The 15,795-nt window shown below is 50.6% G+C and overlaps 1 protein-coding gene across 1 annotated transcript in view; it reads left to right on the plus strand.

Moving 5' to 3' along the window:
- LOC102388796 (phospholipase A2 inhibitor and Ly6/PLAUR domain-containing protein-like) overlaps nucleotides 1-12,703 on the plus strand; it is a 17,753-nt gene extending 5,050 nt beyond the window's left edge. Inside the window, exons 2-7 of the mRNA XM_025216462.1 lie at nucleotides 5,766-5,918; nucleotides 7,178-7,358; nucleotides 7,627-7,743; nucleotides 7,838-7,987; nucleotides 9,253-9,390; nucleotides 11,857-12,703. Coding sequence (XP_025072247.1) covers nucleotides 7,295-7,358; nucleotides 7,627-7,743; nucleotides 7,838-7,987; nucleotides 9,253-9,390; nucleotides 11,857-12,065 — 678 coding nt within the window. The 5' untranslated portion in view covers nucleotides 5,766-5,918; nucleotides 7,178-7,294 and the 3' untranslated portion in view covers nucleotides 12,066-12,703. The remainder of the gene's footprint in view (nucleotides 1-5,765; nucleotides 5,919-7,177; nucleotides 7,359-7,626; nucleotides 7,744-7,837; nucleotides 7,988-9,252; nucleotides 9,391-11,856) is intronic.
- The last annotated feature ends 3,092 nt before the right edge of the window (nucleotides 12,704-15,795 follow it).

The following is a 15,795-nucleotide window of genomic DNA, read 5'->3' on the forward strand; positions in this document are numbered from 1 at the left end:
ACTGACAAGTGCAGGGTAATGCACCTGGGGAGGAGGGAACCAGCAGCATACCCACAGGCTGGGGTACTCCCTTCTCTCCAGTGTCGAGACAGAAAAAGATCTTGGAGTCATCATTGATGCCACAATGAACATGAGCCGACAAAGTGGGGACGCGGTCAGGAAGGCCAACCTCACCTTGTTGTGCATCCACAGATCCATCTCAAGCAGGTTCAAGGAGGTGATCCTCCCCGTCTGTGCGGCATTGGTCAGGTGGAAGTTGGAGTACTGCGTCCAGTTCTGGGCACCACACTTCAGGAGGGATGTGGCCAATATGGAGAGGGTCCAGAGGAGGGCCACCCGCATGATCAGGGGTCAGCAGGGCAGGCCCTATGAGGAGAGGCTGAGGGACCTGACCCTGTTCAGCCTCCAAAAGAGAAGGCTGTGAGGGGATCTAGTGGCAGTCTACAAACTAGTTAAGGGGAACCAGCAGGCATTGGGAGAGTCCTTTTCCCCCCAAGCACTCCTGGGAGTTACAAGAAACAATGGACTCAAGCTAGTGGAGGGTAGTTTCAGGCTAGACATCAGGAGGCGCTATTTCACAGTCAGGGCGGCTAGGATCTGGAACCAACTTCCAAGGGAAGTGGTGCTGGCTCCTACCCTGGGGGTCTTTAAAAAAAGGCTGGATGAACATCTGGCCGGGGTCGTTTGACCCCAGTACGCTTTCCTGCCACGGCAGGGGGTCGGACTAGATGATCTCCTCAGGTCCCTTCTGATCCAACCAACTATGAAACTTGTTGGCAAAAAAGGAAATTCAAACATGTGGCAGCTGAAATGATCTTTTTCTTGGGATTTCAATGACTGGTTTCTTAAGTAATAAATTTGTGAAAATTTGCTCTATGTTATCCTGTTTGTAAGTCTGTTGTCTGATGAATAAGATAAAATCTTGGGTAGATTGGTTGGGGTCATTGATAGATTCCCCGTCTCCCAGGGGTTCTTCATTCCATCTTCCTAGATCCTAAATTTAACAGGGGCCCTGATTTCCCTTTGGGGCCCAATCTTCTGACTTGGGATTCTGACTTCTATCTGCCTGGTTCTAGGGAACTCCAGCTCCACCCTCAGGTCTTACCCTCGAGCCTGGCTTGCCTACCCTGGCTCCTGATATGTCAGCCCAGCTCCACTCATTAGAGGTGTGAAGTCCATGTGGCTTGATGGACCCAAGATCTTCTGGAGATTCACAACTCCATCAGAAGCTAAACAAAGACAAAGCCATAGACTTAGTGTCACTATGGAGCTCCTTTCTCCCTCCGCCCTTTGGGCCTGATGTTCTCATGTGTTTGCTCTTCTGGGTAGGGCTGGTGATGATTCATAAGTCCAGCCTATGCCCAGGGACATCCCCTGGCTCAGTGGATGTAGAGTCTATTAGCAGAGGAGGCCTCTTAGCAGCAGGGGCGTGCCAGTCTCTTCTCTCTCCCTGGCTATCTCTGGAGCTATGTAGGTCACTCTTGTCTCTGCATTCTCTCTGCTCTCCTGGTCACACTTGTGGCTGGACAAGAGGCATCAGGTCACTTTGCTTGTGGGGGTGGCCCCCTAGAGAAAAAAATCCCCTTCTCTACCCCATCTCTTGGCCTCTATAAGGCTGTGGGATGGGCTGGTTCCCTGTCCCACTCCAGCTGCTATGCCTCTGGGCTGGGGTGGGATTTGGGGAGAGGGTCATGGAGATCTGAATGCACCCAGGGAGGTCCCTGTGGATCACAGGTGGAAAAGGGCTAAAGGGGACATTGGGATGGGTTACCTCTGTGTCCAACCCGATGTAGTGTTCATCTGCCTCTCCCCCATGTGTGTCTGTGCGTGTTTCTGACTCATGTACCTCCCTACCCCTCTTCACCCTACATGTCCCTTTTGTCCACTTCCATGTTCCCCATAACTCCTCCCCCCGCCCCTCCCCGTGGGCTTCTGTCTGGCCCTATCTCTCTACTCTGGCACCCTCTACTCCTATTTATCTTCTATTCCCTCACCCCAATCCTATCCCTCCATCTGTTTTACTATCCTCATGTATCCCCTAATCCCATGCTCCTTATTTATCTCTCTCTCCCAGTAGTTCCTTATCTCCTAGTCAGCATCCAGTGTGTGGATCAGTTTCCCCTGCAAGCAGGGGAGATCCTGGGCCTGGTAGGAGCCCAGCCCTGCTTTCTGCATAGAGCAGTCAACACTGTCCTGGTGTCCTGGAAAGCGGAGCTGTTTGTGGCTGCCTGAGAGCATCTGCCCTTGAAAAGCTTCCAGCCAGAGCTTCAGGAAATGGAGCAAAACCAAACCACCTCAGCTACACTGGAAGGAATGAGGCCAGATTTCCCACAGGTTTCTGTCATCTTTCTCTAAGCCAGATTTTCTCAATTCAAATAAGCAGATCCAGCTTTCTTGATGTTCTGACGCAGTCATTTGCAACAAGGAAATTATTATTTTTTTAAACTTTGTTTTGCCTTTCAAAAAAAATGGGTGTTGGGTCATTGTATTCAGGAAAATATGGTATTTTTCATAGTCAAGGAACAAGTTAAAGGAAAGAGCTGGCATTTTCCGAGGGGGCACATTGGGTGTAAGGAGGGAAGCCGCTGGGGTTTAAAATTATTGAGAACCACTGCATCAAAGCACTATGGGATACAAGAAGGGTGCAAGTCTCGGGAGGTGTGTCCCATCTCTAGGAAGTACCATAATTTATGAGAGTGCAATGGTCCAGGGACAACTGCTCTGGGAAGATGGTCACATGCCAGGGGTGCTGTGGGACCACTATCACAGACCAATGTTGGTGAGTGTGTGAGAAGGGGGGATGGACTAGATATGACCTTGTAAGGTCCTTTCCAGCCCTAGTTCTTTATAATCCTGTGGTGGATAGATGCATGGTCTGAGCTGGAAGGGAGGGTCGGATGGATGGATGGATGGATGGATGGTATGGGGCTGGGTCAAATGATGTGTGGTTTTTATGGGGTTGGGTGACTGGATGTACAATGGATAAATGCATGGATGGATTGTGTGCAGTTTGAGATAGAGATACCAGGATTTGTTTGGGGCTCAGCAAATAGACAGATGGGTGAATGGTTGCTAGGGGGAAGGGGAGAGGGAGGACTGGTTGATATGGCATTGGTAGGAGGAAGGGGCAGGTGGATGAAGAATAGATGGATTGGTGGAATTGATTGGTATGGAGATGCATGAGTGGATAGATGGACAGATGGAGATGAAGTGCCCTTGGGGGTGGAGAGGTAGAGATAGGGATGGATAGACTGGACGATGGATGGGTGGACTGATTGACATAAAGTCTGGAGTTGGATGAAGGGGTCTGAATCAGAGGGTGGATGGATGCCAGGGAGTAGCCTGGGGAGGCACAGATGGAGGAATTGACCTGGGATTAGGTATTCATGGGGAGAGATTTCCATGGAACTGAGTAGGTGGATGGAGGTTGGATGGAGGTTGAGTACCGGGATTGGAGAGGTGTACATAGAGCTGGATGGAGAGCAAGGTGCTGATAGGCAGGCATGTTAAAAGGTAGATGGATGGACAGAGGATGGAGATAGAAGGATGGATGGAGAGAGGGGTTCACATAGATGGATGGAGGTGTGTAGCTAGAGAGGGTTAGTTCTGGATGGATGGACGTACAGATGGACAGACATGCCTGAGCACAGACAGGCAGGTGGTCCCTTGGGGGTGGTGACAAAGGCCTCTCCATTGTCTCTCTTCCTGCAGCCCTAGAGGAAGTAAAAGGCATGAGAGTCATGAATTCATGTTTCTTTGCCCAGCACTGCTGGAAGCCCATCATCATGATCCTGGGTGCCAACAGGTTCCTCCAGGTCAGCTCAGGCTGCTGTGAGGGGGAGGATTGTGCCTGCATGGATGTGCAGTGTAAGCAGTGACCCTCTCACCCAATGTGGCTGCACCCTGGCTCCCCTACCCCTGGCTCTGCTCCCGCCAGGACTCTCAGGCCACACACACCCCTCTCCAACACAAAACAAACCTTAGGTGCAGCAGATGGGTATAATGGGGAAAGGATGTGTCCATCCCCATCTTGGTATCATGGAGGGATACCAAGATGGGGGGAGTAGTAGATATGCAGGAGGGTTGGTGCTAGGATTTAGAGTGACCTTGACACACTAGAGGTTTGGGCCAAAAGAATCTCATGAGGTTCATCAAGGACAAGTGCAAAGTCCTGCACCTAGGAGGGAACAATCCCATGCACTGGTACAGGCTGGGGCTGACTGGCTGGGCAGCATCTCTGCAGAAAAGGACCTGGGGGTGACAGGGGGTAATATGCTGAATATGAGCCAGAAGTGTGATCTAGTTGCTAAGAAGGCTAATGGCATCCTCGGTTGCATTGGCGTTGCCAGCAGGTCAAGAAAACTGATTATTTCCCTCTATTCAGCAATGGGGAGGCCACATCTGGAGTCCTGTGTCCAGTTTTGGGCCTCCCACTACAGAAAGGATGTGGACAAATCCAGCAGAGGGTGACAAAAATGGTGAGGGGGCTGGGGGACATAACTTGTAAGGAAAGACTGAGGGAACTGGGCTTATTTAGTCTAGAGAAGAGGAGACTGAGGCAGGATTTAATAGCAGCATTCAAGTACATGAAGGGGGGTTCAAAAGAGGATGGAGCTGGACTGTTCTCAGTGGTGGCAGATGACAGAACAAGGAGCAAGTCTTCAGTTGCAGCAAGGGAAGTTGAGGTTGGATATTAAGAAAGCATTTCTCACTAGAAGGGTAGTTAAGCACTGGACAGGTCACCCAGAGAGGTGGTGGCATCTCCATCCTTGGAGGCTTTGAAGACCCAGGTAGACAAAGCCTTGGCTGGGATGAGATAGTTGGAGCTGGTGCTACCTTGAGCAGAGGGTGGGACTAGATGTGACCTCCTGAGGTCCGTGCCAACCCTAATTTTCTATGATTCCTCTGTCCATTATGATGGATATGATTCCTCTATCCACTGCCCTACCTTTCCATTCATAGAATCACCATATGATAGGGAAGTTGGGATGGAAGGGACCTCCTGAGGTCAAACCTAGTCCAGCCCCCTGTTCAAGGCAGGACCAGCCCTGACTTCATCCAGGGATGAAGACTCCCCGACTTCTCTGGATAGCTTGTTCCAATGCCCCCTCCCTTTTAGAGTCAGAAAGCTCTTCCCCATCACCAGCCTCAGTTTCCTCTGTTGCAGCTTGAGGCCACTGCTCCTAGTCCTGTCCCCTGCCCATCACCATTGTTTCTAATTCTCCTTCAGGGATTTGAAGGATGTGATAAAATTTGCCCTCAGGCTTCTCTTCTCCAGACTATAATCCTAGTTCATCCATCCATCCATTCCCAGAGTCCTCATGTCTAACCTTTCCCTCTAGTCTGTCCTCATGAAATGACCCTCCCACCTGCTCCCCTGACCTTTTGGTTTCCCCACCTTCCTCTCCCCCTGTACCCCAGTGAACAACACCCCCAGTGGTGATCCTGATGAGGTGGTGCACTGCACCAGAGCTGAGAATCGCTGCATGGTCTTCTCCATGGGTATGAGCAGAGGTAAATCAAGATGCCTGGGTTCTCTCCTGATACCCAACTAGAGCTGGAGCTGGAACCCAGGAGTCCTGACCAGGTGGTGAGCTGAAGTTATTACTTCATGCTATTTTTTTTCTTGATAGGAAGGGAAGGGAATTTATGGAGGTGTCCAGGTCAGCTGGGGTAGGGACCTAGTTGGCCTTAGCAAATGGAAACATGGGATCCCTGCAGCAACCAGGAAGTGGTAATTGATCAAGCTTCTCACGTTGCAACAGGACCTCGCTGTGAGTATTTCCCAAAAGGAAGGAAAGACCGAGAGGCAAGCACATGAAGTGGGAAGGGGTAACAGCCTTTTAGCAGCCTGTGATTCTCCTCCCTACTACATTCTGGCTCATGTAACCCATCCCAGAGTCACCAGTGAAGATTCGGTAAGTGATGCAACCTCCAGAGGTCTTCGGCTGTTCTGGGAGGGGACTCCCAGAGCTGGGATAGACCCCAGGAGTTCTGGCTTCCATTTCCCTTCCTCTTTACATGCTACTGCTGCCCCAGGGCTGGGAGAGAGTGCAGGCATCCTGGCTCCTAGCCCCTCAGCCTGCTCTAACTCTCTGGACTCCAGTTCCCTCCTAGAGCTAGGGATGGAACTCAGGGGTCCTGGCTCTCATGCAGCTGCCCTCTGACTGGTCCCTAGATTGGACCCTATCCTTCAGCACTCCATATCCTAAGGTGGAAGCAGAACCTAGGCATCCTGACTCTCAGCCAACCTTGCTCTAACCACTAGATGCCACTCTCCTAGCAGAACTAGCTATAGAACCCGGGCGCCTGAGCTGCCAGCCCACTCAACCCTAACCCTCTGCACCGCACACATCACCCAGAGCTGGGAGAGACCCCAGATATCTGGGCTGCCAATTGTCTCAGCTCTGGCCCACTGCTTCTCACACCTTATGGAGAGCTGAGGGAACCCAGGTGTCCTGGCAGCCAGCTCCCTCCTCCCCCACTCTAATCCACCAGACTTTACCTCATTCTGCTCCCCTCTCCTTCCCTCCCCTCCCCCCCAGAGCTGGAAACAGAACCCAGGAGTCCTGGTTCTCCAGCGGGCCTGCACTAGCCCATGAGAAAAAAAACCACTTAACGTAGCTCATGAAAGGGGAGTCCTGACTTCCTGCCCCCAGGACTGTAGCAAGAGACAGAAACCAGAAGTCCTCACTTCTACACTTCTCTAATTGCTTCTGTCATTGCTCCTCCCCATGGCAACTCAGAGAAGTAAAAAGAACCCAGGTGCCCCGAATCCCCTCTTTTAGCCCAGCTTTCACGTCCCTCCCAGGGCAGGGAGAGAACCCAGGTGTCCTGGATCCCAGCCCTCCTCTGTTCTAAGACCCTTCATGAACAGCTCAGTTCAAACTAGACCCTTTACTCACATGGGCCCAGACCTTTCCAACCCCCTGAGCTCTAATGGATCCTTTCAATTACCCACCTACACTATGGCATGGGTACCAAGAGCCACTTGGCAGGGGGCTGAGCTGAAAACAGGCATGCTCGGGTATAACTAGAGGGCTGGACTGGCATGTGTGTTCCCTGTTGGCCAGGAGGAGGTCCCTTGTGGGTGTGAAAAGGGGGTGGAGACTGATAGAGTGGAAGATGGTGGCTTTGGATGGGTGCTAGTTGTTCACTGGGGAACTCCCTGCTTCAGGGAGCTTCTCCCAGACAAGAGAGGGCTGCCAGCTCAGCTCAAAGGGCAGCATTCATGTCCCACAGTCCCCACAACTGCATCTGAGACCTCCAGTACCCACCCCCGTCGGTTCCCACAATGAAGGCTCCTGTCGCCCTTCTCCTCCTCCTCCTCCTCTTCCTTGCTGTCCTCCTGGTTGCAGGTGAGTTACGCTGCTACCTTCCACTGGGCCAAAACCCCAGTGGCTCTGAAAGGGGCCTTGGAAGGGTTGGGTCACCCCAGAGGGGTCCTATTATGAGGGTTTGCCAATCTTCTGGTGGGATTCCCAGCCACAATGGGAGGGTGACTGGGCCCCCTGAACAGGTCAAGGGGCAGGAGGGACCCTGGGAAGAACAGAGGGCTGGGCCTGGGGCTTCCAGGGTCAGGGAGGGGCTGGATCTGAGTGGAACCTTTTCTCTTTCCCTCCCCAGGGTCCAGCATGTGGTGTGAAGTTTGCAGCAGCCTGGGCACCAACTGTACAGGCCCGATTCAGAAGTGCAGTGTGGGCAACAACACCTGTGCCACCATCCTGACTGAGATTGCCTGGGGTAGGTGAGATGCATCTTAGCCGTTCCATTGGTAGGAAGAAGGTCCTGGAGGGTAGAAGTGTGTTAAACCCCTTGTCCCTGTCCTCTCTTGCAGGTGGAAACCAGACTCGGGGCATCTCAAAGGGCTGCATGCCCACAGCAGCCTGTGGCTTGGGACACTTTGTGACCCATTTCCAAGGCCGGGTCATCAACAACAGTGTCTCCTGTTGCACTGGAGCCACCTGCAAAATGGCCCTTGGGAATTGTAGGTTTTTCTCCTCCCCCAGCTCTGCTCCCTCTTTTTCCATCTCCTCTCCTTTCTATCCCCATTTCTCACCTGGTGATCACTGGCCTTATTTGAGCACCCAAGACCCTGGGCCCACAACCTGGGGTTGTTCCTACTAGACCTCAAAATGCTTGTGGAGGAAATGAACCTCCCACACTGCGTCATGGGAGGGGAGAGCTTAGCCCACCTGCCTGGCTATTCAGCTTTGCTTTGGGACACCCTTGACTTGGCCATTTTCCCTCCTCTCCTTCTGCTTGAATGGGAGCCACAACTCTATTCTCCTCCCCTCCCCTCCCCTCCCCTCCCCTTGTCCTATCATGACCCAAGCAAAGGATGCGGGTGGAAGTGAGTTGGGAAGTTATTTCCAAGGGAAATGGGCTCAGAAACACTACACGAAGCAATCTTTTTCAGCTGGGGGGAGCATGGACAGACCCTAGTGTGCCTGGGGGTGGAGCAAGGCTCAGAGGGGCAGGGCTTCTTAGTACCCTCCAACCACCAGGAGTTTGACTTTTCTGCCCTGTTCCCCATCTCTGGAGCAGACTAGGGCTGGAGAACCCAGTGCCAGCCATGCTGGTGGGGCCCTGAGTCCTGAAACCCCAGGGAGCTTCTACTGTAGAAGGGGTTGGATAACAGAGCACTCTGGGACTCTCGAGGACCTTTGGGGGTCCCTTGTCCCCATTTGCACATACCAAGAAGTGAATAGCTTCACCCTAGTACCTCGTTTCCAGAGGAGCCATGTTGGAGCTGCTTTTGGAAGGTTTCAAAGGGCCTGTACCTCTGTACAGCTAAGTACAAGTCCTAAGCAGGTTGGGTTTTTGGGGTTTTTTTTTACCTGTAATCCTCCATTCCCCACCTGGAAGTACTCAGTTATCCATCTGCTCCCCAGCTTCCTTGTAGGTTCTCTTTGCTTCCTCCCTGCAGAGATAAAACTCTGGTTGTGTTGGGAGAGGGAGCATGGGATGAGTCCTCCAGTCCTGAAGGAGGTGCTCCACTGAATATCACTGGGTCCCTGGGAAGAGGTCTCCAGTGCTGTAGAGGGAACCCTACTCACTGTAATTGGCTCCCTGCAGTGGGTGGGATTATGCAAATAAAGATATCTTCCCCCCAGCTAATTGCACCTAGGGTAGATTTTGTGACCAACCTCCCCTACTGCCCCCAGCAATTCTAGAGCCACAGCACCCCCTGCACCCATGTATGGGGATGCATTCTCCATCCCCAACCCCAATGGTTGTGTTTGTTTTCAGTGTCCCTTGAGAATGACACCCAGAATAACTTCCAGTGCCCTGCCTGTTCTTCATCCTCCCCTGACTGCCTTGACCGTTCCATCAAGTGTGTCAGGAATGAGAACCAATGCCTGGAGATGAAACAGGAGGAAATAAGTGGTAAGTTCCAAGGCTTGGGTTTGTGTGCATGATGTCCTCTTTGTACTCTTCCCTCACTAGGACTGTGGTAAGTCATGGGGCGCTACTGGGATTCTCTACCCATCCCAGTGCCTTCCCCACCTCCAGATGACCTAAACTGATCAATCTATAACCATCAATAAGGAGTTTCTGGATGATGGCACTGAATGAGGGTGGTAGGAAGGGTCAGTGAAGAGGACACATGTCTGTACTTCTCAGGCCTGGACCTAGGGGAGTTTCCCTGGACATACTGTTACTTAAAATTGCCAATAGCTCAAAATAAGAGCGAGACCTTAAAAATGGGGATAAGGCAAAATGCCACGTTTATTGATTACATGAAGCAGATACATAAACTTGGACACACCAGTCATACAAACAGAAATACACAAGGATACGTATGAACAGACATACAGACAAACCACTCCAGTAAGATGTTATAGTTACCAGCAGAAGTTAGCACTGGATGGCCAATCCAGAATGAGTGGGGGTATACAGGCACCTGTACTCCAGGAGGTTGCAAAGAGTGGATTCCCCATCTTGACTTGTCTGCATCCCATTTTTATAGGGATTTCAAGTCTTTGTTCAGCATTGGGGTTTTTCCCTGCTCAGTTTTTAATTAGAGGTTTCTTCTCGTTATCTCAACTTGAGGTCATTCCAGTAAAGTTGGTTATCTTGGCTGAGGTCATTCCAGTAAAGTTGGTTATATCCGCTGAGGTCCTTTCCAGTAAAGTTGGTTATCTCCACTGAGGCTTTGTGTCCTTGATCTTGAAGCACTGTATAGTTCAAATGGCAGAATATGCAAAATTCCTTCTTCTTACTATCTTCTTTGCACCTGATCACAGACGAGTTCTTCAGCCATCCATTAATTAGTTTACTGTCTGGTAACTTATACATTGATGCCTTGCTGCTTACACAATCAATTAAATCTTCTGTTTTCATGCAAATAATTACCATTCTTTCACCATTCACCCACTCACACAGACACTCATGTACACAGGGCGTAAGAAGTTCATCTACTCATGTCAAGCAAGCACAAAATGGAGCTTTAGTTGTTCATAAAATCATAGAGGTTTATCAATTCAATACTATTATCATTTAAGCATAAAAACTAATATGCAAAAAATCATACTACAATACCTTGCTCTGGAAATGGGTTGAGATATGAAGCAGCAGCAGGAGGGGAGATCTAGTCCAGCCCCCTGCTCAAGGCAGGACCATCCCAGTCTAAAACATCCCAGCCAAGTGTCTGTCCAACCTGCTCTTGAATGTTTCCAGGGATGGAGAGGCCATCTCTCTGGAAAGCCTGTTCCACTGCTTGACCACCCTCCAAACATTCCTCCTCATCTCTACCTTCAGCTGCAGTTTGAGCCCATTGCTCCTACTCCTGTCCCCTATGGCCACAGGGAAAAGCCCATCTCCATCCTTTCTATTATAATTGTCCTTCAGGTCTTTGAAGTGTGATCAAATCTCCTTGGTCTTCTCTTCTCTTCTCTTCTCTTCTCTTCTCTTCTCTTCTCCAGACTAACTAATCTTTCAGACTTTCCTCCTCAGTCCTGTTTCCCAAATCATTTTGGTCCCTCTCCATTGGACTTTTTCTAGACTGTCTCTATCCTTCTTGAGGAAAGATGTACCCCTTGCATTGCTAGATGAGTGTCAAGATGTAAAAATTGCATGGTGGCAGCTTCTACCAGTATTGTTTCACTCTGAAACACCTGAAAGGTATTTCTGTACCATGGAGATCCTAACCCAGAATGCCCCACGTGAAGGTCAGTGTTCTTGGGTCATTCTTTCCATTGGGATAGTGGTGAGTAATTTTGCCCAACAACCTAGTTAGTGATTGCCAAGGAAGTGGGAGATACTGGTTTCATTCCCACCTCAACAAGAGGAAGTTCAAAGCTCTTTCTCGGGCCTTCCAAGAGAGCACCCAGACCCCAAGGTCAAGGGGACTGGATACAGGCAAGGAGGGAGGTAGTTCTCAGCACTCATGAACCCTGGTCAGGGCTGCCAACCCAAAGAAAACTATTTTTACTGATAATCTGCAAACTTTTTACTGACAATCAAACTTTTTATGATGTTTTTTCTTAAATATGTCCTTCCCCAGTGCCTGTCACTGCCCGAGGCTGTACAGCTCTGCTTGCCTTTGATTTCAGGCAGCTGTAGCACATGGCTAGGGGAAAGAAGGGGGTATGGAAGCTCCCATGAGACACAAAGCCCTGACAGTGAGCTCTCTGCAGGATGCCAAGATGGGCTCCTGTTCAGCTACAAGGTGGTGCTGCTCTGTTCTCTCTACCCATCAAGCCTTGCATCCAGCTTTCAATCAAAGTCACGGTTTCTTAGTTTATGGTCTTTATGGGCTACCTTTTTTTAGCCTTTTTTAGAGTGGTCATAAATTTATGGATACTTGGCAACCTCAGCCCTGATTCCCTCTGCTCTTCCCATGACTTTCAGAAAACCCACCAATCAACACGACCATCTGGGCCTGTGTGACTGAAGCCACCTGTGTTGACTTGCAAGTGAGCCCAACGATTTTTGGAGGACGTGGTAAATACAGAACTGTAACCAAATGTATCCCAGCCAGCAGTGTGGGCAGCATGGGACCACTGAGCCTTCTGCTCCCAGCCCTCACTGGGTTGCTCCTGGCAAAGCTCCTCTCCTGAACCTCACCCCAGGGAACCTTGACACCACACTGAGCCCTGCTTTGTGGATGGCCTTCCCTGTCCAGTGCTCTCAGGCTCCACATGGGTTTGCTTCCACCTTCATTTGTTCCAGGAAATAAAACAAATTATGAGAGAACTCTTCTGGGATGATTGGTTTCTGTTTGGGTGTAGAAGGGACCGTATTTTCATGGGGAGATGTTAGTTCTGGTAGGTGGCGCCAGCTTCATGACTTGGAGCCCTGCAGTGGTGGCATTTGGCAGCACTGTGTGGGAGCTCCAGAGCTCAGGAGACTCCCAGGGTTTGGAGGGGGGGGGCTATGTCCATGGTCATTAGTCCATGTGTGGGGCCAGGACAGCCACTCAGGGTCCCCCATCTTCCACCCCAGGTATGAGGGCTGCAGGAAGCATATCCCACCCCTGTCTTCCTCCCACCTTGCTCACATGGAGGGTCTAGCATAGTAGAGAATGTGGAACTGGGAACCAGGATTCCTTGGTTCTCTCCCTGGCTTGAGGAGCATTTGGCGTCCTGTTTGGTTCTCCCCATCCCATCCACCCCAATCTGCCAGGATTCCCTCACCTCCCTGCCTCCACTGCTCAGATGCTTGTGGTCCTGTTGGAGGTTGGTGCCCAGCTGATCCCTCTGAGACAACACTCCTCTTGTTTCCAGTGCATCCTTATTGCTTCCTCTTCCTGGACCCACCTGCCCTGAGCTTAGCTTGTTGAGTAGAGAAATGCTCATTTATCAGCTGCTGTGTTGCAAACTCCTGGGGGGGAGAGAGAGCACTGAGTTTATGAAACCTCTGCTCTGGGGAGTAAGGGCTTCCATAGATGAGTTTCATGCTAGGATGAAGTGGAATTTGATCTCCCTTTCAGCCAGGAGCCAGGCCTGGGCCAATGAAGAGGCAAGACATCCTTGAGGGACTGATGAGCCTGAGATTGGGACTCCACATGGGTGCCCACCTCCGGTGAGGTCTGGGTTGCTAGTGAACCCCAAGTTGGTGCCTTGAGTGGGATCTAGGGTCTCTCTGCTTTCCAGCCCCATGTTTACAACCCTGGTCAGTCTCATGGTGGCCATTGGATGTGAAAATTATAATAATATCAATTTCCTTGAGCATGACCCCTACACTTCAGCTAACTCTATCTCCACCACACCTGATCTTCTATCCCACTAGACTCCACTCCCCTCCTAGAGCTAGGGTCAGATCCAGGCTCCCAACCCCTCCTACTCAAAACCCACCGGACCCCACTCCCTTCATAAGAACATAAGACCTGCCACGTACTGGGTCAGACTCCAGGTCCATCTTGCCCAGTCTCCTGTGTCAAGTGGTGGAGGTTGGAAGGGAGAATGACCTGGGTCTGACTAGGGCTTTTCCTCTCTCACTTGTAGCCTTCAGCATTTAAGGTCCAGGCAGTTCTGAATCACAGGCTGTGCCCCTCCCTCCCCTGCTCAGTAGCTATCAATGCCCCATTCCTCCAAGAGTGGGTCCGATCCCTGTTTGGAGCTAACTTAACTAACTCTCACCTTTTACCACGTCTGGTGGCCATGAGCTCCACCCTTCCTCGTGTGGATTGTAAACTCGCCACCTGCTGGTTTCATGCTGTGACCCCTTGTTCTTGCGTGGTGAGATACAGTCAATAAATCCCTGTTGACTTTCTCTCCCCCATTTAGTATTTTATAAACCTTTATCCTGCCCCGCCTTCAACCATCTCTTCTCTAAATGGAAGGGGCTTGGCCTCTCCCTGAAATGAGGGATAGTTTCTAGTAGTTCAGGCTTTCCACCCCCAGCCCTACCTGCTCGTTTCTCCCCAGGGCTGGGATGGGACCCAGGTCTTCTGGCTCCCAACCCCTCCTCCTCAAAAACCCATTAGATATCACCCCTTTCCAAGAGCTGTGAGAGAGAACCCAGCACCCAATACCCCATCCATCTTCCCCCATTCCCCGGATACAGATGTGCAAATGCCACTACATGCTTCCTTTTTTCACCAGCAGATGCCTGCTCCCAGGGACTAAAGAGCTGTCATCACCCATTAATAGCCCATCCTTTCCACAGTGAGTTTTGTGCCTCTGTGATCCTTCTTTTCTGTTTCCAGCTGGCACAGCTGTGCCTCAGAGGGCCCCCAGCATCATTCAAGACTTGGCTTTCATGATGAAGGCTCCTGTCACCTTCCTCTTCCTCCTTGCTGCTCCCCTGGATGTAGGTAAGTCCAATGGTTTCTCCAATTATTCTTTGTTGTGCCTCCAATCTAACCTTTCTATATGGTCTGCTCACAATATTCTGCACAGGCTTCTCCACTGAAGCTCAGTTAAGGCCAAGGCCCCAGTGTGTGTCAGCAGCTCCTGGCTGCATGTAGGGACCCAGTGGGCACAGCTACATGTTCCTCTTTTAAGTGGGCTTAATCTAAAATCACCATTTTAAAGGTGCATTAAGGGCACATGTCTATATGAGCTCATCCTTAATGTGCCTTAAAAATGGTGATTTAAGGCTATGTGGGTCTAAATTTGCCTGCTTGAAGCAGATATCAAATTGAGGTGCAAATAGCTAAGTAGCATTAGTGCATGTGTAGACACACTAATGTTAATTAACTTGGTGTGCGCTAATGGATACACATCACATGGATGCACATTAGCATTTCTACATGTGCAGTGATGTGGATTAGCTATTCACACCTAGATTTAATGCACCTTAATGTGCATTAGCACTTCCACGTGTAGAGACATGCCTAAATTGCCTTAATGTACCTTAAGCAAAGGCTCATTAAGTTGAGGTACACATAAATACAGGTGTAGACACACCCAGTGTGATTTGCTCAGCTGGGGACCTGCTATGAAGGTTGAAAAACCTTTGGGGTATTTCAAACCACAGTGTGAGGATGGCTGGGCCTCCTGAGCAGAACAAAGGGCAGGAGGGAGGGCAGAGGCCTTGGATACAGGACTTGACCTGGACCTTCCAGATCCTGATGGACCCTTTTGTCTCCCCCTCTCCAAGAACCGGCCTGGAGTGTGAGGATTGTGCTGATCTAGGCAAGAGCTGCTCAGCTTCTGTGAGGACCTGTCCACCTGGATTTGAGGCTTGTAGTATCTCTCTGACAGAAATTTAGGTTAGATTAATTGCCAACCAGCAAGGTCTGGTGGCTGGGATGGAGGTGTAGGACCAAAATGGATTCTGTCCCTGGATCTGGAAGGGCTTGGGGTAGGGAATGTGGGTCCAGGACCCAGGACTCCTGAGTTCTATTCCTGGCTTTGGAAAGGATTGAGATCTAGCAGGGTAGAGAATTTGGAGCGGAGAACCAGGACATCTGGGTTCTATCACAAGTTTGGGAAACTGGTGGAGAATTTTTGTTTATAGTCATAGAATTTTCATCAGCGACTTGGACAAGGGGGTGGAAAGCACGCTGTCCAAGTTTGCTCATGACACTAAGATGTGGGGCGAGGTGGACACACTTGAAGGGAGAGAGAGGCTGCAAATAGATTTAGACAGACTACAAAAGTGGGCAGACGAGAATAGGATGGGGTTCAATGTAGACAAATGCAGGGTGCTGCACCTGGGGAGAAGGGATCCACAGCATACATACAGGCTGGGGAGTTCCCTTCTTGAAAGCACAGAGGCGGAAAGGGATCTCGGAGTCATTATTGACTCCAAGATGAACAAGAGCTGCCAATGCCAGACCGCAGCCAGCAAGGCCAGCCATACCTTGTCATGCATCCAAAGGTGCAACTCAAGCTGGCCCAG

The sequence above is a fragment of the Alligator sinensis genome, unplaced genomic scaffold, assembly GCF_000455745.1.
Source record: "Alligator sinensis unplaced genomic scaffold, ASM45574v1 scaffold850_1, whole genome shotgun sequence".
NCBI classification, from domain to species: Eukaryota; Metazoa; Chordata; order Crocodylia; family Alligatoridae; genus Alligator; species Alligator sinensis.